The sequence below is a fragment of the Capra hircus genome, chromosome 19, assembly GCF_001704415.2.
Source record: "Capra hircus breed San Clemente chromosome 19, ASM170441v1, whole genome shotgun sequence".
NCBI classification, from domain to species: Eukaryota; Metazoa; Chordata; class Mammalia; order Artiodactyla; family Bovidae; genus Capra; species Capra hircus.
The window spans coordinates 35,126,520-35,149,674 of NC_030826.1; the positions used below are offsets into that span (position 1 = coordinate 35,126,520).

Sequence of the window (23,155 nt, forward strand, 5' to 3'; positions counted from 1 at the left end):
AACAAAAATACAAGCCCAATCATCAGCAGGCAGGATTACTACCTCACTCAGCCTTGCCCATCAGAGGAAGAACAAACAAAGACTCAGCACAAATCTCACCCTATAGGAAGCTTACACAAAGCTTACACTGGACCAGCCCTTGAGGGCAGAAACCAAAAGGAAGAAAGAATTCAACCTTGAAGGCTGGGAAAAGGAGACCTCAAACACAATGTTAAAAAATAGTAAGAATGAAAAGGCAGAGAAATACCACATAAATGAAGGAACAAACTAAAACACAAAAGTCCAAATAAATGAAGAGGAAATAGGCAAACTACCTGAAAAAGAATTCAGAATAATGGTAGTAAAGATGGTTGAAAAGCTGGAAAACGAAATGGAGAAAATGCAAGAATCAATTAACAAAGACCTCGAAGAATTAAAGAATAAGCATACAGAGACAAACAACACAAGTACTGAGATTACAAACACTCTAGAAGAAATCAACAGCAGAATATCTGAAGCAGAAGAACAAATCAGTGAGCTGGAAGATAAAATGGTGGCAATAACTTCTGAAGAGCAAAATAAAGTAAAAAGAATGAAAAGAACAGAGACCTCTGGGACACTATCAAATGCAGCAACATCAAATTATAGGGGTCTCAGGAGAAGAGGAGAAAAAGAAAAGGTATGAAAAAATTTTTGAAGAGATTGTAGTTGAAAATTTCCTCAACATCAAAAAGGAAATAGTCAATCAAGTCCAAAAGGCACAGAGTCCCATAGAGGATAAACCCAAGGAGAAACACGCCAAGACACATACTAATTAAACTAACAAGGACTAAACACAAAGAAATAATATTAAAAGCAGCAAGGGAGAAGCAACAAATAACATATGGGGAAACCCCATACACTTAACAGCCTACCAGGCTCCTCCATCCATGGGATTTTCCAGGCAACAGTACTGGAGTGGGGTGCCACTGCACAGTAATAGTAGCAGACTAAAACACCCCACTACACTAATGGACAGATCATCGAAACAGAAAATTAATAAGGAAACATAAGTCTTAAATGATACATTAGATGAGACGGATCTCATTGATATCTTCAGGATATTCCATCCAAACGAAGAAGAATACACGTTCTTCTTAAGTGCACATGGAACATTCTCCAGAACAGACCACATCTTGGGTCACAAATCAAACCTGAGTAAATTTAAGAAAACTGAGGTATCAAGCATCTTCTCCGACTGCAATGCTATGAAACTAGGTATCAAGCACAAGATAAAAACTGTAAGAAACACACACATATGGAGAGTAAATAATACATTTCTAAATAACCAATAGGTTACAGAAGAAATCAAAAGGGAAATAAAAAAAATTCTAGAAACAAATGACAATGAAAGCACAACAACTGAAAACCTATGGGATGCAGCCAAAGCAGTCCTAAGAGGGAAGTTTATAGCAATAGTCCTACCTCAAGAAACAAGAAAAACATCGGATAGACAACCCAGCTTTACACCTAAGCAACTGGCAAAAGAGCAAAAAAAACCCCCAAGGAAAGAAATCGTAGAGATCACAGCAGAAATAAATGAAAAAGCAATGAAAGAAATAATAGTAAAGATTAGTAAAACTAAAAGCTGGTTCTTTGAGAAGATAAAATTGACAAACCTTTAACCAGACTCATCAAGAAAAAAAGAGAAGAATCAAATTAACAAAATTAGAAATGAAAAAGGAGAGGTTACAACAGACAACGCAGAAATACAAAGGATTATGAGACTATTATGAACAACTGTATGGCAATAAAATGGATAACCTGGAAGAAATGGACAGATTCTTAGAAAAGTTGAATCTTCCAAGACTGAACTAGGAAGAAATAGAAATTACCAACAACCCAATTACAAGCTGTGAAATTGAAGCTGTGATCAAAAATCTCCCAAAAAACAAAAGCCCAGGACCAGATAGCTTCACAGGAGAATTCTATCAAACATTTAGAGACGAGCCAATGCCTATTCCTAAAACTCTCTCAAAAAATCACAGAAGAAACACTTCCAAACTCATTCTACAAGGCCACCATCACCCTGATACAAAAACCAGACAGAGGCAACACAAAAAAAGAAAACTACAAGCCAGTATCATTGATGAACATAGATGCAAAAATTCTCAACAAAATTTTAGCAAACAGAATTCAGCAACACATCAAAAAGCTCATACACCATGATCAAGTTGGGCTTATTCCAGGGAAGCAAGGATTCTTCAATGTATGCAAATCAATGTGATACACCATATGAACAAATTGAAAGATAGAAACCATATGATAATCTCAATAGATGCAGAAAAAGCCTTTGACAAAATTCAGCACCCATTTATGAGTAAAACTTCAAAAGATGGGCATAGAACGAACCTACCTAAACATACGATAAGTCTACAGCAAACATTATTCTCAAAGGTGAAAAACTGAAAGCATTCCCCCTAAGATAAGAAACAAGACAAAGGTGTCCACTTTCACCACTATTATTCAACATAGTTCTAGAAGTCTAGCTACAGCAATCAGAGTGCACTGAGACGACCCAGAGGGATGGTACGGGGAGGGAAGAGGGAGGGGGGTTCAGGACAGGGAACACGTGTATACCTGCGGCAGATTCATGTTGATGTATGGCAAAACCAATAGAATACTGTAAAGTAATTAACCTCCAATTAAAATAAACAAATTTATATTAAAAAAAAGAAAGATTGGAAAAGAAGAAGTAAAGCTCTGTTTGTAGATGAGATGATACTGTATACAGAACACCCTAAAGATAGTATCAGAAAATTACTAGAGCTAATTAGTGAATTTAGCAAAGTTGCAGGATACAAAATCAATACACAGAAATCACTTGCATTTCTATATACTAACAATGAAATATCAAAAAGAGAAATTAAGAAATCAATCCCACTCACCACTGCAACGAAAAAAGAATATCTAGGAATAAACTAACCTAAGGAGACGAACTATACACAGTACATTATTAGACAATGATGAAAGAAATCAAAGATGACATAAACAGATGGAGAGATATTCCATGTTCCTGGGTAGAAGAGTCAATATTGTGAAAATGAATATACTATTGAACACAATTTACAGATTCAGTGTGATCCCTATCAAATTACCAATGACATTTTTCACAGAACTAGAACAAAAATTTTCACAATTCATATGGAAACACAAAAGATCCCAAATAGCTGAAGCAGTCTTGAGAAGGAAGAATGAAGCTGGAGGAGTAAACCTTCCTGACTTCAGATAATACTACAAAGCTACAGTCATCAAGACAGTATGGTACCGGCACAAAAACAGAAATATAGACCAATCAAACAATATAGAAAGCCTTGAAATAAACCCATGCACCTATGGGTACCTTATTTTTCACAAAGGAGGCAAAAATATACAATGGGGAAAAGAGAGCCTCTTCAATAAATGGTTCTGGGAAAACTGGACAGCTACATTAAAAGAATAAAATTATAACACTTCCTAACACCATACACAAAGATAAACTCAAAGTGGATTAAAGACCTTAAATGTAAGACCAGAAGCTATTAAACTCTTAGAGGAAAACATAGGCAGAATACTTGATGAAGTAAATCAAAGCAAGATCCTCTATGACCCACCTAGAATAATGCAAATAAAAACAAGTACCTGATTAAACTTAAAAGCTTTTGCACAGCAAAGGAAACTATAAGCAAGGTGAAAAGACAACCCTCAGAATGGGAGAAAATAGCAGCAAATGAAATGACAAAGGATCAATTTCCAAAATATACCTGCAGCTCATACAACCCAATACCAGAAAAACAAACAACCCAATCAAAAAGTGGAGAAAAAACCTAATCAGACATTTCTCCAAAGAACACATACAGATAACTAACAAACACATAAAAAGATGCTCAACATCGCTCATTATTAGAGAAATGCAAAGCAAAATTACAACGAGATATCATCTCACACTGGTCAGAATGGCCATCATCAAAAAGTCTACAAACAATAAATGCTGGAGAGGGTGCAGAGAAAAGCGAGCATTCTTGCACTGCTGGCAACAGTTCTTGCACTGTTCTTGCATACTGTGGGAATGCAAACTGATACAGCCATTATGTAAGAGGGTCTGGAGATTCCTTTAAAAACTAGGAATAAACCACCATATGACCCAGCAATCCAACTCCTAGGCATATACCCCGAGGAAACCAAACTTGAAAGAGACACATGTACCCCACTGTTCATTCCAGCACTATTTACAATAGCTAGAACATGGAAGCAACTGTCTACTGACAGATGAATGGATAAAGAAATTGTTACATATACACAATGGAATATTACTCAGCCATTAAAAGGAACACATTTGAGTCAGTTCTAATGAGGTGGATGAACCTAGAAAAGAACCTATTATACACAGTTATTAAAGTCAGAAAAAGAAAGATAAATATTGTATTCTAATGCACATATATGGAATCTAGAAAAACGGTACTGAAGAATTTATTTACAGGGCAGCAAAGGAGAAACAGAGAATAGACTTACGGATATGGTGAAAGGGGAGGCGAGGGTGAGATAGATGTATGGAAAGAAAAACATGGAAACTTACATTCCCAGATGTAAAATAGATGGCCAACAGGAATTTGCAGTATGGCTCAGGAAACTCAAATAGGGGCTCTGTATCAGCCGAGAAGGGTGGTTTGGGGCAGGAGACGGGAGGGACGTTCTAAAGGGAGGAGATATATGTATACCTATGGCTGATTCATGTTGAGGTTTGAGAGAAAACAAAATTCTGTAAAGCAAATATCCTTCAATAAAAAATTAATTAATAAAAAAATGGTACTACAGAAATATCAGGATGAGATTAGAACTGTTTTCAGTCAGTAGTGAAGAAAATTCCAAACAGTATCCAAGTGAAAGAGGGCTAAAAGAAAAGAAATAATGATTCTAAGTAACTTTTATAAAGAAAATAAGGAAGTTTCAGAATGGGGTTTCCCTGGTGGTTCAGTGGTTAACAGACTGCTGTGCAATGCAGGGACACCAGTTTGATCCCTATGCGGCAGAGCAACTAAACCTGTGCACATCCACTGAGCCCACACACCGCAAGTTCTGCAGCCGGCTCACCAGAGAGCCCAGGCTCTGCAGTCAGAGAAGCCACTGCAATGGGAAGCCTGCACACCACAGCTAGGGAGTAGCACCCACCCACCACAGCTAAGGCAAGCCAGCACACAGCAACAGAGAGCCAGCAGTCCAAACACCTGAGTAAATATTTTAAAACCATCTCAAAAAGACAGTGACCCTAAATGCAATATTTTTAAAAAAAAATCTCAGAATGAATTACCTTTCAAATGCGAATCTGCTTCCCCTCTTTTCCCCAAATAGTACACATTAAGTGGTTAACCTTTCACCATTACTAGTTAGTAAATGAGAAGGCAAACAGCAATGAAAAATGAATTCTAAAAATAAAAATGATTTTCTTACTAACACAGCAGTCTAAAATCAAACTCAGTTTTGATTAAATTTGATATTTAAACACATCTCGTTAACTTACCTGAAGATGCATATACTTTCTTACTATCTGAAGAGAATGTGGATGCTGCAATCCTCCCATTAATTTTCATACTACCAATTAGCTCTTTTGTCTGAAAGAATAAGAAATATTACTTATCAGATTGTTAGGAGTTGTAAAGAAGAATCACAATGTGTAGAATAAAAATGATCTGGTTCTCCTGTTTTGTAGCACCTACTTAACTTTGTTTTTCCTTATACTCAAAAAAACCTCAAAAGTTCTTCCCCCACTGCCCACAACTTCTCTCCAAGCCCCAGTGTGTGCTTCCACTTAGGATGCCGATTTAAGGACACCATGAGTTATGGCTCAAGGCTACTCCTACTTGGACTAACGTCTTATACTATAAAAAGCAACAGCTAATAATGGTTCACCTTCATAGACAGCAAATGAAGATATCCAGCAACACCATTTATAAGCAGGAAGGACCCATCTGGGGCAACTTCAAAGCTCCTCACTATCTTCTCTTTCAAACCTAAGAAAGAAAATGAATCAATAAGGATTAATAGCTTGCAATTACTGACTGACAATTGAGAGTCTCTTACTTTTTAAGCGCCTTAGATAAAATGTAGGCTCAGACACTGAATAAGTCTGACTCCATGCATCGAGTGTAACCCAAATATAAGGTCACTATAAAATGCTTAGCAAACTTCTGTTCTTTCTCTTGGTCAACATTCACCATTTTAATTGCAGGTCAGAGACTCAGCTCTCCAAATAGTAAACTTTTCGACTAATTTTCTAAATGTAAATGGTAATACCCATAAATAAACTGCAAGAATAAATTATACTTCTCTGTCACAACATTCATCACCAAAGGGAAATATACTGCCATTAGAGATAGCTAAAACATCGTAACATGTAGAAACTAGTTGCTATCCACCTACTAAACATCCCATGATATATGGAAGTCTATTGATCCAAAAGGAAAAAACAAAACCACGTCAGTATTGTTTTTAAGAGTTAATTAGCTTCTCAAGACTCATGTAACCAAATCACATGAGCTAAGTATATAACCAGAGTCAACTTACTTATTTATAATGGGACATGTTTCTTTTCCATGCCTGAAAGTCTCATACTATGCAACAGATTCTTTCTGATATTAAATTGCTTAAAGAGCCAACATACCCATTAAAAAGTTGCCTAACAGAAAGGATTCATATTAAGTATAGCTGGCTACACTTCCAGGGAAGGGAAGTGAATGGCCAGGGTGACAGGAGTACAAGAGAATGTTCACTAGCCATTCATTTGTACATTTTGGATTTTTGCACCATGTGAATGTATCACTTAGTCAAAACAGTCATTTTAAAAAAATTAATGTACTAAGTTAAAGTATTAACCAGGAAAAAGAAACTAGAAAAACCCAGTGAAGAGTTCCTGTTTCCCCACAGGAAAATGATGGTTAAAGGTCCCACAGACTTATCTCTGGGCTATTAACAGTCTTTGTCTAGCTGGTTTATAATACTACAAAACTGGGCCTCCCACTCCAGACCTCCACCAAAAGTATACACCCTAATTTCCTTGACTGGAATACCTGCTTCCAATTACTAGGGTTACTTCGACTAAGGATTACCGATCTTCATAATGATTCTAGACTCTAGTCTTACTAAGGGTAATCTTTACCCCAAATTTTGGGCAAACATTATACACTGACTACAGAATCAAAAGAGACAGCTCCAAACACAGGGAAAATACCATAACACGAAGAATCAGGAAAGGGAGATTAGGTCTACCACAGTGTGAGGCTACAGCTGGCAACCCCTGCAGACCCAATCCGAGGACACAGTATCAGGCAGTGAGAGCGAAAGAGTGAACACAGAGCGTTCACCACGGAGCCTACAGCCGGGCACCACCACAGCGCTGCAGGAGCGCAGACTGCACAGGCATCCCAAGGGCAACAGTGAGCAAACCCCCCTCACGCGGGGCGGGACCAGTGTGGACCCAAACCAAGGATGGCGACAGAAGAGACAAAGTGCCGGGGGACTCGCATACAGAGGCCACAGCTCTCCGCCCACAATCAAAGGCCTTACTTTTTCATTCTGAATAAGCCTGTTGTTTGGGGGGAACTAAGGAGAGGAGGTTGTCTTCAAGAAGGAAATATCAGACATCCAACAAAATAAAGCTGCCTTATCGATTAACTGGAAAAATAAGACAGACAGTGATATTTTTATACAAAGCTTATGATAGGGACAGAACGAAGGAACTAAATAGGTCACTAAATAGTTAATCCCACTAGGAGATTGTAAGTAAAAAAACTATGGGAGACCCCTGTGAGTTAATGATTACTCCAGAAAGCAGGTCTGCTTAACCACAAAACCAAACAGGCTTGCTTAGCAAAACCATGCAATGTAAGCACAGGACGTGTCCCAAAACAAAACAACAGTAGCATGAGACCCATATCCTGCCAGTGAGTTCAGTTAATTTAATGATCCATAGGACCTGCTCTCTGCACACATATAAAACAACTTGTGGACACAGCTTGACCACACAGGGACAAAAACACTCCCCTGCTCAACCTGGAGGAGGAGCTGATGATGAAAACACGATGTCTACTCAAAGGACAAGGTCTTCTCTCCCTCCCTACTTTTCCTTTGATTTTATAAAACTGTAGCCCACTAAGTTCTTCTGTTCTGTTCAGTCACTCAGTCATGTCTGACTCTTTGTGACCCCGTGACTGCAGCATGCCAAGCTTCCCTGTCCATCACCAACTCCTGGAGCTTGCTCAAACTCATGTCCATTGTGTCGGTGATGCCATCCAACCATCTCATCCTCTGTCATCCCCTTCTCCTCCTGCCGTCAATCTTTCCAGCATCAGGGTCTTTTTTCCAAATGAGTCAGCTCTTCACATCAGGTGGCCAAAGTGCTGGAGTTTCAGCTTCAGCATCAGTCCTCCCAATGAGCAAGTTCTTGGAGCACGGCATTTCTCACCCCCCTGCTTACATGCCTCACAGCGTTCTACTCTCATGCATCACTTATCTACCGCTTTGCTCTCACTGAACTGTTCTCTGCACCGAGACATGAAGGACTGTGGTACCAGAGCTCTTCAGAGCCCTCCTGAAATGACGCCCATCAGTTTCAGCTGGTGACTGCAGCAGGGCTGTGGTAAGAAAGGAAGGTCTGGGGTCAGGTCCTAGCAGGGCCACGGGATGCCATGGGCCAAGAGTTCCAGGGAGGGTGTTCCTTCGATGACAGCCTGTTGCAGTTGGGCCGATCAACCCTGAATGCTTTGGGGCTCTGATTGGGTACCTAAGTACAGACCAGGGGATTGACGATATAAATGTTTAAAGAGCAGGAACTGGAAGAACAGTGCTCATCAGCATGGACTGCCACAGAAAGGCGGCAGGAGCTGTGGAAGGGGCGGAAGACAAGGGAAACGGCTTATGAAAAGGAAGAACCTCACTCTCTGGTGGCTTCGATGAGGTACGGGTCGTGGCTGCATCCAAACATAAAAAGAATATAACGGCTATGCTTGCACACATCCAACAGCGAGCCTGGGATAAAGCCAGCCACTAAATGGTGTCACAGGATTTAATAATCTGTACTCTTCTCTCTCACTCTGAGGTTCTCCTTCTATGCTCTACATCTGTTTCCATTCTATTTCTTTCCTTTTTAACTCCAGAAGACTTTTTACTACATTCACTACAGCAATTCATTCTTCTCCTCTATCTCAGTTTATCTGGCAAGAAACCATTTTAATTCTGAGACTGTTCTTTTATCCCTGATTAAAACTCAAAGTCTGTTTCTCGTAACGCCTCTTACCTTTTGAGATGGCGCACAACTCTGTGAATTGTGCTTCTCTCTAAAGAAATACCCATCACTTTGTCTCTCCTGAATTCTGTGATGAGACATCAAAAATCTGAACTTCATCAAGTCCTAAAACCAGGTGTGTAATCTCAATTAAAAGAGCTCAGGTTCAAGTTTCAATATGGGTTTTGGCTAGGCTGGAGTCCCAACTACATGGATTCAAGTTCTAAACTGGGTTGTAAGATTTCAGTCCTGAATTTAAAAAACTAAGCTGTAAATTAAACAATCAGAGCTATGGGAAATCCAAGACAGCTGCCTGACTCTTCCCAGCTCCTTGACAACCCCCACTTTTTTATTTAATGGGTTAAAGCTTTTCTTGGCTACAAAGCTAACGCACTCATCAAAAAAAAAGGGGGGGGGAGGGAGGGATAAAAATGTGTTTTTCTCTTGGGGTACCCTTTTTCTTTATTGGACACTTACAAGCCTATATGATCAGTTAACCAGACTTATTTTATTTTACAAACAAATCTATCTTAATTTGGCTATGTGTGGTAAAAGTGAGGGTAATTTTGGGGAAAATTGTATTTTTATAAATATTAAATTTTAGTTGCTACTTAAGGCTTAGTCACTCAGTTGTGTCCAACTCTTTGCAACCCCATGGACAGAGGAGCCTGGAGGGCTGCAGTCCATGGGATTTTCCAGGCAAGAAACGGGAGTGGGTTGCCATGCCCTCCTCCAGATCATCTTCCTAACCCAGGGATCAAACCCAGGTCTCCTGAATTTACCATATGAGCCACCACAGAAGGGGATTCTGCCTCACCAAATTCTGAAAATCATCAGGACAGGGAACATATCTACTGTTTAAAACTTACTTCTTGAAATAGCCTTGGTCATTATTTTATATTATTGTAAAACTTAATTGAGTTACTAAGAAGGTATTCTAAGCTTGTTTCTGAAGAGGATCACTGTAATTTATCTTTGAAAGACCAAATGCTTATAATCTATAATCAGAGGATATATAGTTTAAACAAAATAAACATTTAATGAACTGTGTCCCACTAGATAAAAGACCTCTTATCAGGTATTCTTAAGTACCCCAAGCCTCCTCCCCTCATCCCCCCAAAATTGAAGGGAATCAACTTTTTTGGCGGGGGGGGGGGAGGATTTGAGGTACTTTCCCCCCAATTACTAAAAGTGCCCAACAGAGGATGACTTCCTGAGCCTTAATGTCAGTCTTTCCCTCTCTCCAACCTTTAAAAATGCTGATCCTTTATTTCCAATTTGCAGCCAGACCAATTCACTGGGGACTTTTTCTGTACTATTCTTTTGTGGCGAGTTCTTAGACATTAACGCCTGGTTGGGGGACTCCTGTAGAAGGGATAACATCTAAAGCTGTTAAGTACAAATCTTAATTAAATTATATGGTGGATTTTTTAACACGTGAAGGAAGTTCTTACATAGCTAACTATTGCCTTAGTGAAATCTACTTTATTCATGAAAATGGCTGCTCCAACAAGGGCTATCTCACAGGCGGGAGCCAAGGCTCCAAGCCAATTATAGCCAGAGCCCATGCTAACCAAATAGCAACCCAGGAAGGCCATACAGTACACCAGGCAGGGAACAACATTGTTCCCTGAGGCAGATTCACAATGGAATCATCAGGTAAATTTTATTGATAGATAAAATAAAATAGATGGGACCATATGATTAACTATTTAACAAGTGGTATATAAAAAGGCTTACAGAGAACCCTGTTAATTATTAAAAAAAAAAAAAAAAAAACAGGGACAGGATGAAAATACTACAGGTTTTCAAGGGTGATTAATACAAGCTTTTAAAAAGCACACAAATATGGACTTCTCCTCCCCCAAGGAACAAGCCCTTTTGGCTATGCACTTCCTAGCCCAGTCTGCCCCAGACATCAGGCACAAAATTTAAAAAAAACTGCTGGTCCTCAGACCATCTATGAGTGATTTACTCCAACTGGCTTATCTGGTTTTCAATAACTGGGATATGGCCAAAAACGCTAAAGACACCCAAAGAGAGAAAGAAAAGGCTCAAATGACTGTGATGGCTTTGTCCATTCAGGGACCACCAAAGGAGAGGCCAGACTTTCTGGGCCAAACTGGACATGGTAGACTACAAGGCCATGGGTACTGGCCACCTAGACAAAATAAGTGTGCCCTGTGTGGATAGAAGGGACACTAGAAGAAAGAGTGTGATGATCCATGTGCCCTTGCAAACAGCCAGGACACTGGCAGAGTGAAGGCCCCAGATGCCAACAAGTGACGGGGGGGGCCCCTCACAACCACAGATGGTTTCACAATCCAAAGACTGACAGGGCCCAAGGCTAGAAGTGGCTCTGCCCAGAGATGGCATATATACAACTAACACTGAGCCTCACGTGGTCACCGAAATGGCAGGCCACTTGACAGAATTTCTCATGAACATTGCTGCATCTTGGTCTTAACCCAAGGGACTGAAAACCTTATCAACTATAACAAATATGTAATGGGAATGTCAGGAAAGAGACAGGGGCCCACTTTCCAGGGACCCATTTTCTGTAACATCAAAAACCGGCTGTTTCTACATTGCCTTCTGTTTATGCCTGATTACCCTATTTCTTTAATAAAAGAGACTTACTTATTAACTAAATTAGGAGCCATTCTATCTCTCGAGGGACAAAAAGGAACCCTCATCACCAAAAGATATTAACAGATAAAAAGGAACGGATTAAATCTATAACTGAGATAAAAGACTCAACAGACCCTAAAATATAAAACACCAAGACTCTGGGCCTAATTAAAACAAAGATTGAGGCCTCAAGTGACCCCCTTCTGGATTTGGAAACCACTGGGGGAAAAATGGTTCAGATCTTTAAAATTATAGTTATAATCTCTTTTAATGACTTTTCTGATGCTTACTGTTGTATTTTTTTAGATTCCTAAACTTTTTTTTTGGATTTCTCAATGCTTAACATCTAAGAGAACTAAAAAGATAATGCTAACCAGAGTGACACCGACTTGCAGTTCTCCAAATAGAAAAGGGAAAAATATATTTGTGTAGGATATAAGATTAATATAATACAAACAGAAATTTATTACATTTAAATTATTAATGACCATTCAAGATGCTTCTATTCTTATTTTTTCTGCACTTGATAAAATATTCTCAGAGAAATGTTAGTATGTGTCACTATGATTATTTTTTCTTTTCCCTTATATTTGTTCTGACTTTTGCTTTATGTATCCATGTTTCTTTGTTATTAGGTGTCTGATGGTTTATGACGTCTATCTTCTTTGTGAATTATACCTTTTATCATTATAAATATTCACCTGTTTCATTTAAAAATAAATTTTAAAAAAGGGAAAATCAGCCAGATGTTTACTCCTTCCCCTAACAGGCCTATGCCCATTCTCAGCTGAAAGTAGCTACTGATTCAAAGAACTTCACCCCTTACCCGCCTTTTAAGAATAAAAGGGTAAACACCTGGAGGGGGGAATGATAAGGACAGAATGAAGGGACAAGACACGTGATTAAATAATCTCACTAGGGATTAGAAATAGAAAATAGAAAAATATGGGAGACCTCTGTAAGTTAATTATTATTCAAGAAAGCAGGTTTGCTTAACCACAAAACCAAACAGTCTTGCTTAGCAACAGAAGCACAGGACATGCTCCCAAACAATAAACCAATGGTGGCATGAGACACATATCTTGCCCAGTGAGCTAAGTAGGTTAATGATCCCTAGGATATGTTCTCTACACACATGAAAACAAATTTGTGGACCTAGCTTGATCACACAGGGACAAGAAAACTCCTGTGCCCAATCTGGAGGAGGAGTTGATGATGAAAACACGACATCTATTCAAGAAAGACAAAGAAGTCTTCTCCCCCTCCTCACTTTTCCTTTGATTATGAAACTGTAGACCACTATAGGGAAGGCAATGGTACTCCACTCCAGCACTCTTGCCTGGAAAATCCCACGGGCGGAGGAGCCTGGTAGGCTGCAGTCCATGGGGTCGTGAAGAGTCGGACACGACTGAGTGACTTCACTTTCACTTTTTACTTTCATGCACTGGAGAAGGAAGTGGCAACCCACTCCAGTATTCTTGCCTGGAGAATCCCAGGGATGGGGGAGCCTGGTGGGCTGCCGTCTATGGGGTTGCACAGAGTCGGACACAACTGAAGCGACTTAGCAGCAGCAGCAGCAGACCACTAAGTTCTTTTTTTTTTTCCAGTCTTTCTAGAAACTGATCCGATTTCTTTATTTTTCAGGTTTGCTTATATACTTTTTGTTATACATAGGGATGAATACAGAGTCACACGGGGGTCAGCAGACCCGACCCTTGTCACAATCAGGTGCTTCATATAAAATTATACAAAGGTCTTATGGGTTTTACATCATCTTCTGGCCATGAGGCCTGCTGACATTTTATGGCCCTTTCTGACAATGGTCAGTCAACCAGAAAACTTATTTTTTCCAGGGGTGATTTTTTCTTAAACCAGGCACCACCCTCCAAATGAAGTTGCATTCCTTTTTTTTTTTTTAATTTTAATTTTTACTTTATTTTACTTTACAATACTGTATTGGTTTTGCCATACACTGACATGAATCCACCACGGGTGTACATGTGTTCCCAAACATGAACCACCAAGTTCTTAGAGCATGGCATTTTTCACCTGGGTGCTTGGAGGCCTCACAGGTGTGTCATTCTCTATAATAGATCACTTCTTATATACTACTGTGCCTTTGTTGAATTCCTCTCTGCACTGAGTCATAAAGAACTATGGTACCAGCATTCTTCAGAGCCTCTGTGAAATGACACCAATTAGTTTCACTTACACTGTGTAATGCCAGTTACATGTACATAGCATTTTGTTTTTAACTTCACACAAAATACAGTGATAATAAATGCAAATATCAATAATACGACTGTTTTACAAAAGCTGGAGCTTTCAAAATAGAAGCCAGATAAAATTTATAATATGGCCTTGAGAAAAATAGATATACAACTTAACGATGTCAGATTATAAATGTTGCTACCGCTTAGAGAATGAGTTTTTGGGCCAACTGCTGAGCAACTGTTAAGAATGTCCAAGTTAATCAGAATAGAGCCAAATTCCACAGCATGGGAAGTGGTCTGACTGTGATCAGATAGATTATATGCTGTTCTTAATAGCGGCAGTAGTTATCAATGAGCATTCACAAAGTGGCAGGTGCTCAGTTCAGCTGTGTCCAACTCTCTGCAACCCCATGGCCTGCAGCATGCCAGGCTTCCCTGTCCATCACCAACTCCCAGAGCTTGCTCAAACGCATGTCCTCCCAAGATTTATAATGTTAACCCAACCAATTTCATCACAGGTCTTTGGTTCCCAAAGGATTCATGAAGGTGTCACTGTATTTTTGTGGTAACGGGGGTAGGAGAATGCCGAAGAATAGATAAGGCAGAGGAAACACAAATTTTTATCTGACGATACATCTTCTAAGTAGTTCATTTTTCAAAGGACAACTTCCAAAAGCAGTGCTTTATTTCCTTTAAATGTAAATCAAAATTGTATTAAAACAAACACCAGAAGAACTGGAGGGTATCCAAATTTCAGAACAAAGAAGTGAAATAATTTGTCCAAAGAAGTAGAACCCAGGTGTTCTAGCTCCCAAGCTCATATTCTTTCTGCTGCAGCAATTGCTAATTTTACAGCCAAATATGTGCAATTGCCTTTCTAGTCTAGGGGAATACAGATTTGCAAACGATGATTTTTTTTCCCCACATGTGCTTTTTTCCCCCCAATTAAGTCAGTTCACTTTTTCATTCAAACACATTATCTCAACAACACACTTTCCACACACTAAAACCAAAGAAACTCTATTTTTAAGAACTTTATGGGAAGGAAAAAAAAGTGGTTGTAAATACTGTTAAACAAACTCAGCTGTGGGCTGCGGGTGTCAATATATTCAATAGAAACCTTACCTCTTACTTGATGCACAGGAATTAGCTTTCCAGCCAGCATATCATAGACATAAAGAATCTTGCTGTGAGTGCTCGTGGCTAAAACCTCTTCTCCATTAGCACTAAAACAAGCCTTAAAGATCGGAAACTTTTCCAAATAGATGCTCTGAATTTTAGGATTTGTTTTTCCATCAACCTATAAGGAATTATAAAATATTCCTTTTGATTATTTCCAAAGACCATGTATGCTGATTATAAACACTTTTCACTACAAGTCTCCACATACCTGAAATAGGGATACGGCATTATCTAGTCCAGCGACCATCACAACCTGTGCCCCAGGATGGAACTGCACAGATGAGATCCGAGCAGTAGTAGGACGTTCAGCATTAGCATGCTGGCAGTTCTTCATCTGTGCAAAAATAAAGTTGAAATTTTATCAATTCAAATGGGTTAACATTATTTTCTTTAAAGCATGATGTAAAGACATTATAGTTTACAATGCTAAAGAAGGTACACTGGAATGAAAACCAGAAGACCACGGCTCTGTGACCAACTAGTATTCTAGAATAGTGTTTTACTATTCAATAATCCATTTTCACAATCTTTCAAAGCAGATTAAATCGTTAAGGCTTGGAACTCTAGTACACAATCATTTCCCTAAGACATATCCATTTGAGTTAGGAGATTTTTACTTCCACGGAAATTTTACTTAAAACTCCTACTCTGGTATCGCTGTAGTCATGGTACAAAATAAGAGGCAATGAATGGTCATTCCCAAGGTTCTATGGTTGGCATGTCCACTTAAGCAAACTCCAGGATAGTGACGGATGGGAAAACCCAGTGTGCTGCAGTTCGTAGGGTCACAAAGTCAGACATAACTTGGCAACTGAACAACAACAATGGTTGGTATGGACTGGTAATGTTTTCCTCTCAGGGTGTCTGGTTGTTAGTTTGAAGTAATGATGATCTCATGTGTCATTTGGACTATTTTCACGCTTTTGTTTTGTTTTTACAGGCTTTTCCCTCTGCATTAAAAATGAAATTATATAAAACATCATAGTATCATACGATGTTCTGTTTTTTAATACATTTTCAAGAGGTGAATTCACTCTATGAGGAGCTAAATGAATTACCTTCAGAGTAAGGATAGACAGAATCACTCTAATAATTTACCATGATAAGATCCTCTTTTCTCATATAATTCACGTTACCATTTTATAATGGGGAAAATTACATCAAAGAGAGAAGAGTTCATTTGACAGATATCTGAAGTAAGTGCTAGGTAAGCACTTGGTTACAACAGTGAACAAGCGGGACACAGGAGTAAATTAGAAGGTAACTAGAGTAAGCTACTTAAAAAAAAAAGAATTAAAAAAGGTTTATTTGCTGTATCAAGTCTTAGTTGCAGCACACGGGGATCTTTGTTGCAACATGCAGTAGTTTTTGTTGCAGCAGTCTCTCTAGTTTCAATGGATGAGTGTAGCTGGGGGTAGTTGATCTGTGGTTCATGGGATCTTAGTTTCCTGACAAGGATCAGACCCAAGTACTCTGCGTTGGAAGGCAGATTCTTAACCACTGGACCACTAGGAAGTCTTGAGTAAGCCACGTTAGACAGGAAGGCCAGGAAAGACATTTCTAGGGAATTACGTGAGCAGAAAGGTAAGAATGAGTTTGCCACTGGCTGTGCTTGAAAAACAGACAGAAGACTGAGCAAGAACAAAGGTTCAGAGGCAAGAAAGGACTCAGCATGTTCAGAAAACAGAAACAAGGTCTGTGCGGCCTAAATAAGGAATAAGAGAAAAAGGGATGAGATGAAATTGACAACGTCAGCATTAAGTTAGATCCCAGGAAGAGGGTAGTGTAGACTATGATAAGAAAGCTTACAAAGAGCAATGAAAAGTGATAGGACATGACGCTTTATTTTTTAAAAGACCCTTCAGGCTACTGTAGGAAGAATGGTTGAGGAAGAAGTGGAAGTGGAGAATCGAGCCATGAAATCGTTGCCATGCAGCACAAACCGGGCTGCTGTCAACAGAAAGGATGAGAAATGCAAAAGGAGGCATCAAGCAAGAATCATAAAAGACTCCTGGGAATGTAATTTAATGTCATCATTTTTGCAAAAGGAAAAAAACACCTTACACAAATATTTATCAAGGCAAAAAGACAGCAAGCACATTTAATCCCATAGATAACAGAAAGCCATAGGTCTGAAAGTTAAAGTATATTGGATTTGAGGTAATTAGCTGGTTTGGCCCAATTTTACTGATTCTCACCTTTAAGATTCCTTTAGGAAGAGATGTAGATGTGGATATGAAATTCCCAGTCCTTTGCAACAAATCATCTTCATCCTCTTCACTTTCATCTAAGTCAAACAAACCCATAAGTTTATCTTTAGAATCAATGAGATAGCCATCACCTACCCCAAACACCTGTATTTCAAACTTCAACTCCCCTCCCATTCTCCCAACCTCAATCCTTTTATTTAAGCTACAACTGGTAAAAGTAAAACAGCAAAATAAATTTGAAAGAGGAAATGACAAACACATCAATGTATATGTTTAAAAGCTTGACTCTGGAATGAAAGGCACACATTCACTACAGTGACTAAAACAACATGAAATAAAGATAAACTGAGTCAACATTTAAAGAGAAACTCATAATTGTGGCAAAACTGGCAACTGGATGAACAGCAGATCTAGCTTAGCAATTCGCAAGAAAAAGAACTAGAACTTTTAGTTGACTAGACGATCACTGGTAGCAAACCATGTGTCAGAATTTCGAAGAGAGGCAATAGGCCTGCTTTTCCCCTGGAGATGACTGATGAGTCTAGTAAAGAAAGCTGAGAAGCTAAGCAGAGTGTTTAAGGTTAAGGGGGCAAAACCTAGCACCAGAAGCCCTCTAGGGTGCCTAAGGGATCTGATAAACTACCAGGCTCTGAAGTCTTGCCACAAAAGGCAACACATAAAATTAAAGATGAAATAAAAGAATCATAAGAAAATCTCCCAAGAACTGAAACCCAGCTTTAAAAACTCATACTGTCTCATTAGAATAAAACGTTTTAGGATTGCTAGTACCCCTTGCCCAGCCACTTACCCAAAAACAACTATACAAATTCTCTAGAGAAATATATCATTGTCCTAGACCTCTAGTTAATCAACACTACTTTTCTTTAATTGGAGTATAATTGCTTTGCCATATTGTGTTAGTTTCTGCCATACAACATGAATTAGCTATATATATGCTATATACATTGCCCCCTTTCAGAGTCTCCCTCCCATCCCCTCTCTCCAGGTCATCACAGAGCACCAAGCTGAGCTTCCTGCACTATACAGAAGGTTCCCGCTAGCTATCTGTTTTACATGTTAGTCGCTCAGCTGTGTTCAGCTCTTTGTAACCCCATGGACTGTAGCCCACCAGGCTCCTCTGTTCATGGAAATCTCCAGGCAAGAATACTGGAGTGGGTAGCTAGTCCCTTCTCCAGGGGATCTTCCAGACCCAGTGACTGAACCTGTGTCTCCTGCATTGCAGGCAGATTCTTTACCACCTGAGCCACCAGGGAAGCCCCATTTTCACACACAGTAATGTATACTAGTCAATGCTACTCTCTCAATTCATCCCATCTTCCCTTCCCCACATGTCCAAAAGTCTGTTCCCTACATCCACATCTTCCATTCTGGCCCTGCAAATTGGTGCAGTACCATTTTTCTATTTGATACTATTTTTCATGTACAATGCCCACCACTCAATGAAACAGAACCAGGTCAATAATGGTAAGGTGAGTATAATTTGACTGAAAATCTAAGGAAAACCAAACAATCCTCACAGGAGATCTAGATAATGGACTTATCAGACATAAAAATTTAATTATGTTTAAAACCTATGGAAAAAGAGATCAGGTCTGTGGTTTCCAGAGATTGGTGAGGCAGAGTAACATAAGGGGAAATTGGATGAAGGCAGTCAAAAAGGAAGCTTTCAGTTATAAGATCAGTAAGTACTAGAGATATAATGTACAACGTGATAAATAAAATTCTGCCATATATTATATATCAAAGTTGTTAAGATATAAATCTTAAGATGTCTCATCACAAGGAAAAATATTTCTTTTCTATAACATTTTATCTATATGAGATGACGGATGTTCACATAAACTTATTTTGACAATCATTTCATGATGTCTGTAAGTCAAATCATTACACTGTACACCTTAATCTTATACAGTGTTGTATGTCAATTATCTCAATAAAACTGTAAGGAAAAGAAAAATTAAAACTTCATTTTTAACATATTTAATGTATTTGAAAGACACATTTTACATATTTGAAAGACAAGACTCAGAAGTAAGCTAGAAAACTAGATGACTAAAAAAAAGAACCAGGCACTTCTCTGGCAGTCCAGCAGTTAAGACTTTGCCTTCTAATGCAGGGGGTAAGGGTTTGATCCTTGGTTAGGGAGCAAAGATCCCACATGCCTCTAGGCCAAAAAACCAAAACACAAACAGAAACAAAACTGTAACAATTTCAGTAAAGACTTAAAAAACAAAACAAAATCTCAGACTATCATAAAAAGAATAAGAAAGAACCAAATAGAAATTCTAGAACTGAAAAACACAGTAATGAAAATTTAACACCCCAGTGGATGGTTTTAACAGGTATCAAAATTACATGAAGAGAGAATTAGTGGTCTAGAAAAAGGATCAGAAAAAATTATCCAGACTAAAGCACAGGAAACAAAAAGAAAATACAGAAAAGAATAGTCTACAGCCATACCACCCTGAATGCATCCAATAATCAGAAAAGAACACACAGAATGTTTAAAAAATTTTTTAACATAAATGTAATTGGTATCCAAGAAAGAAAGAAAGAACAGAACAAAAACAATTTGAAGAGATAACAGGCAAGAATTTCCAAAACTTAGAAAAGACATCTAGCCAGATTCAAGAGTACCTGTGAAAACCAAGAATACAAAGCAATCTAAAAAGACTGGGGGGAGGGGTAGATAAATTGACAAAACAGCAACAATAAAACAACTACAATATTAAGGAATTATTACTGATTACTGCAAGCGTATCAGTTCAGCTCAGTCGCCCAGTCATGTCCAACTCTTTGCAAACCCACAGACTGCAGCATGCCAGGCTTCCCTGTCCATCGACAACTCCCGGAGCTTGCTCAAACTCATGCCCATTGAGTCAGTGATGCCATTCAACTATCTCATCCTCTGAAGTCCCCTTCTCCTCCTGCCTTCGATCTTTCCCAGCATTAGGGTCTTTTCCAAGGAGTCAGTTCTTTGCATCAGGTGGCCAAAGTATTGGAGCTTCACCATCAGTCCTTCCAAAGAATACTCAGGACTGCTTTCCTTTAGGATGGACTGGTTGGATCTCCTTGCAGTCCAAGGGACTCTCAAGAGTCTTCTCCAACACCACAGATCAAAACCATCAATTACTTCAGCACTCAGCTTTCTTTATCATCCAACTCTCACATCCATACATGATGACTGGAAAAACCATAGCTATGACTAGACAGACCTTTGTCAGCAAAGTAATGTCTCTGCTTTTTAATATGCTGTCTAGGTTGGTCATAATTATTCTTCCAAGGAGCAAGCATCTTTTAATTTCATGGCTGCAGTCACCATATGCAGTGATTTTGGAGCCCCCCAAAATAGTTTGTCACTGTTTCCCCATCTATTTGCCATGAGGTGATGGGACCAGATGCCATGATCTTCACATTTTGAATGTTGAGTTTTAAGCCAGCTTTTTCACTCTCCTCTTTCACTTTCATCAAAAGGTTCTTTAGTTCCTCTTCGCCTTCTACCATTAAGGGTGGTGTCATCTGTACATCTGAGGTTATTGATATTTCTCCTAGCAATCTTGATTCCAGCTTATGCTTCATCCAGTCTGGCATGAAATACTCTGCATATGAATTAAATAAGCAAGGTGACAATATACAGCCTTGATGTACTCCTTTCCCAATTTGGAACTAGTCCATTGTTCCATGTCTAGTTCTAACTGCTGCTTCTTGATCTGCATACAGATTTCACAGGAGGCAGGTAAGGTGGTCTGATATTTCTATGTGTTTAAGAATTTTCCAGTTTGCTGTGACCCACATCGTCAAAGACTTTAGTGCAGTTGATGAAGCAGATGTTTCTCTAGAATTCTCTTGCTTTTTCTATGATCCAATGGATCATAACAGCATTACAGTTATGTTTAAAGCGGGGCGGGGGAAAGTGGTATTTCTCTTTTAATCTAGAAATTTCCCTGGCAGTCCAGGAGTTAAGATTCCGCACATTCACTTCAGGGGGCACAGGTCTAATCCCTGGTCAGGGCACTTACATAACAGTGAGCCAAAAAAAGTAATTCAGAAAAAACAAAAAATAACCTTAAAAAAAAAAACAATATATCTAGTATTTATAGATAAAAATAACAAATGGTGGTCTAGTAGTTAAGAATCTGCCTTAAGGGGACAGAGTTAAGTGGTTAAAAATCTCAAGGGACATGAGTTTGATCCTTGGTCTGGGAAGACCCCTCATGCCATGGGGCATCTAAACCCATGTGATGGAATTCCTGAGCCCACACACTCTAGGGTCTGCACACTGCAACTAGAGAAAAGCCCACACACACCAATGAAGACCTAGCACAGCCAAAAATTAACTAATTAATTTTTTTAAATAACTGTGAGATTAAAACTGTGAAGCTAGGTTATTATAGTCACCACTCTGCCAATAAGTATACTTTGGACAAATCACTTGTATCTTTTTGAACCTTACTCTCGTCATCTGTCCAATAAAGGTATTAGACTTCAGTATCCCAGATAGTAACAGACTGGCTAACCGCTGACCTAATTCATTTCCCTTTTCTCCTTGGCACAAAAACATACTCTATTTCCTGGTATTCCATGCAGTTAAGTGCGGTCTCATGACTGAGTTCTGGCCAAAAAAATGTGGGTAAAAGTATCATGTACCACTTCCAGGACAGGTTTTATTAACCTCCCTTGGTGAGCCTCTCTCACTTCTCCTATAAGTCAACTGGTAGTCGTCAATAGCTTTGGCAACTTTGGAAGGCCCAGAATGAGATGGCAGAATCTCTAAGAATTTGGGACCCTGAAGTAGAACATGACCTCACCACCCTAACTGTATGCATAGAAAAAAAATTCTACCTGATTAAGCCACTGGGATAGGGAGATTTTCTGCTTCAGTGCTAGCATAAAACCTTATCTATAATTACATGGATCTAAAATAGAGTATTCTATGAATGCAGTATTCTAAAATGGATAATAAAATTGTATTTCATCCAGGAAGGTAAACTGGTGACCAAAGTTTGTAATTATGTCATGTTAAAAAAAAGTGATGACAAGATGATTAACATACCCCCCTCCCAAAAAAAAACTTTGGAAAAATATTTCTCAAATAACAGAACAGTTTCATATGAAAGAGAGAGAAGATTGTATCTCTTCAAATGTAGGACTAGAGAGTAGGAAGATTAAATTTCAAAATAGTAAAAAATTACAACAATTAGTTCTTAAAGAGGAAAAGAGTAAGAAACAGCCAAATAAAGAGCACAACATTATTTGAAATATTTAAGCAGAGGTTAAGTTATCATCTAGCAGCTGTTGTGGAAAAGCTTCTTGCAGTGGATAAAGTCAGGTTACATCACTAAGAGTCCCTCAACCTCTAAAAGTTTCTAGTTGGAAACCAGAAGGTAAGTTCCTATTTATTAACTGATTGAGTTTTCTATCAGAAATGTATAAAACTGGTTCCTTGTAAGGGCTCCCTATACTTGAATACCAGGACTGACATGGGTTGGGAGAAGGGAGGGAGAGGTGATGACGATAATCAAATAGAAACTCATCAGATATCAAAGATGCTAACAAAGGAGCTCCTGTATTACAATGAAAGGATACACTGCAGAATCCCTCAAGGATTTCAAAGGTCAACTTCA

At 38.8% G+C, this 23,155-nt stretch overlaps 1 protein-coding gene across 1 annotated transcript in view; it reads right to left on the bottom strand.

The window, feature by feature from the left end:
- Positions 1-23,155, bottom strand: part of UTP18 (UTP18, small subunit processome component) — a 56,093-nt gene that overhangs the window by 24,383 nt on the left and 8,555 nt on the right. Inside the window, exons 5-9 of the mRNA XM_005693638.3 lie at positions 17,499-17,587; positions 15,509-15,634; positions 15,244-15,418; positions 5,905-6,005; positions 5,516-5,606 (exon numbers count right to left, since the gene is read on the bottom strand). Of these exons, the coding sequence (XP_005693695.2) occupies positions 5,516-5,606; positions 5,905-6,005; positions 15,244-15,418; positions 15,509-15,634; positions 17,499-17,587 (582 nt within the window). The remainder of the gene's footprint in view (positions 1-5,515; positions 5,607-5,904; positions 6,006-15,243; positions 15,419-15,508; positions 15,635-17,498; positions 17,588-23,155) is intronic.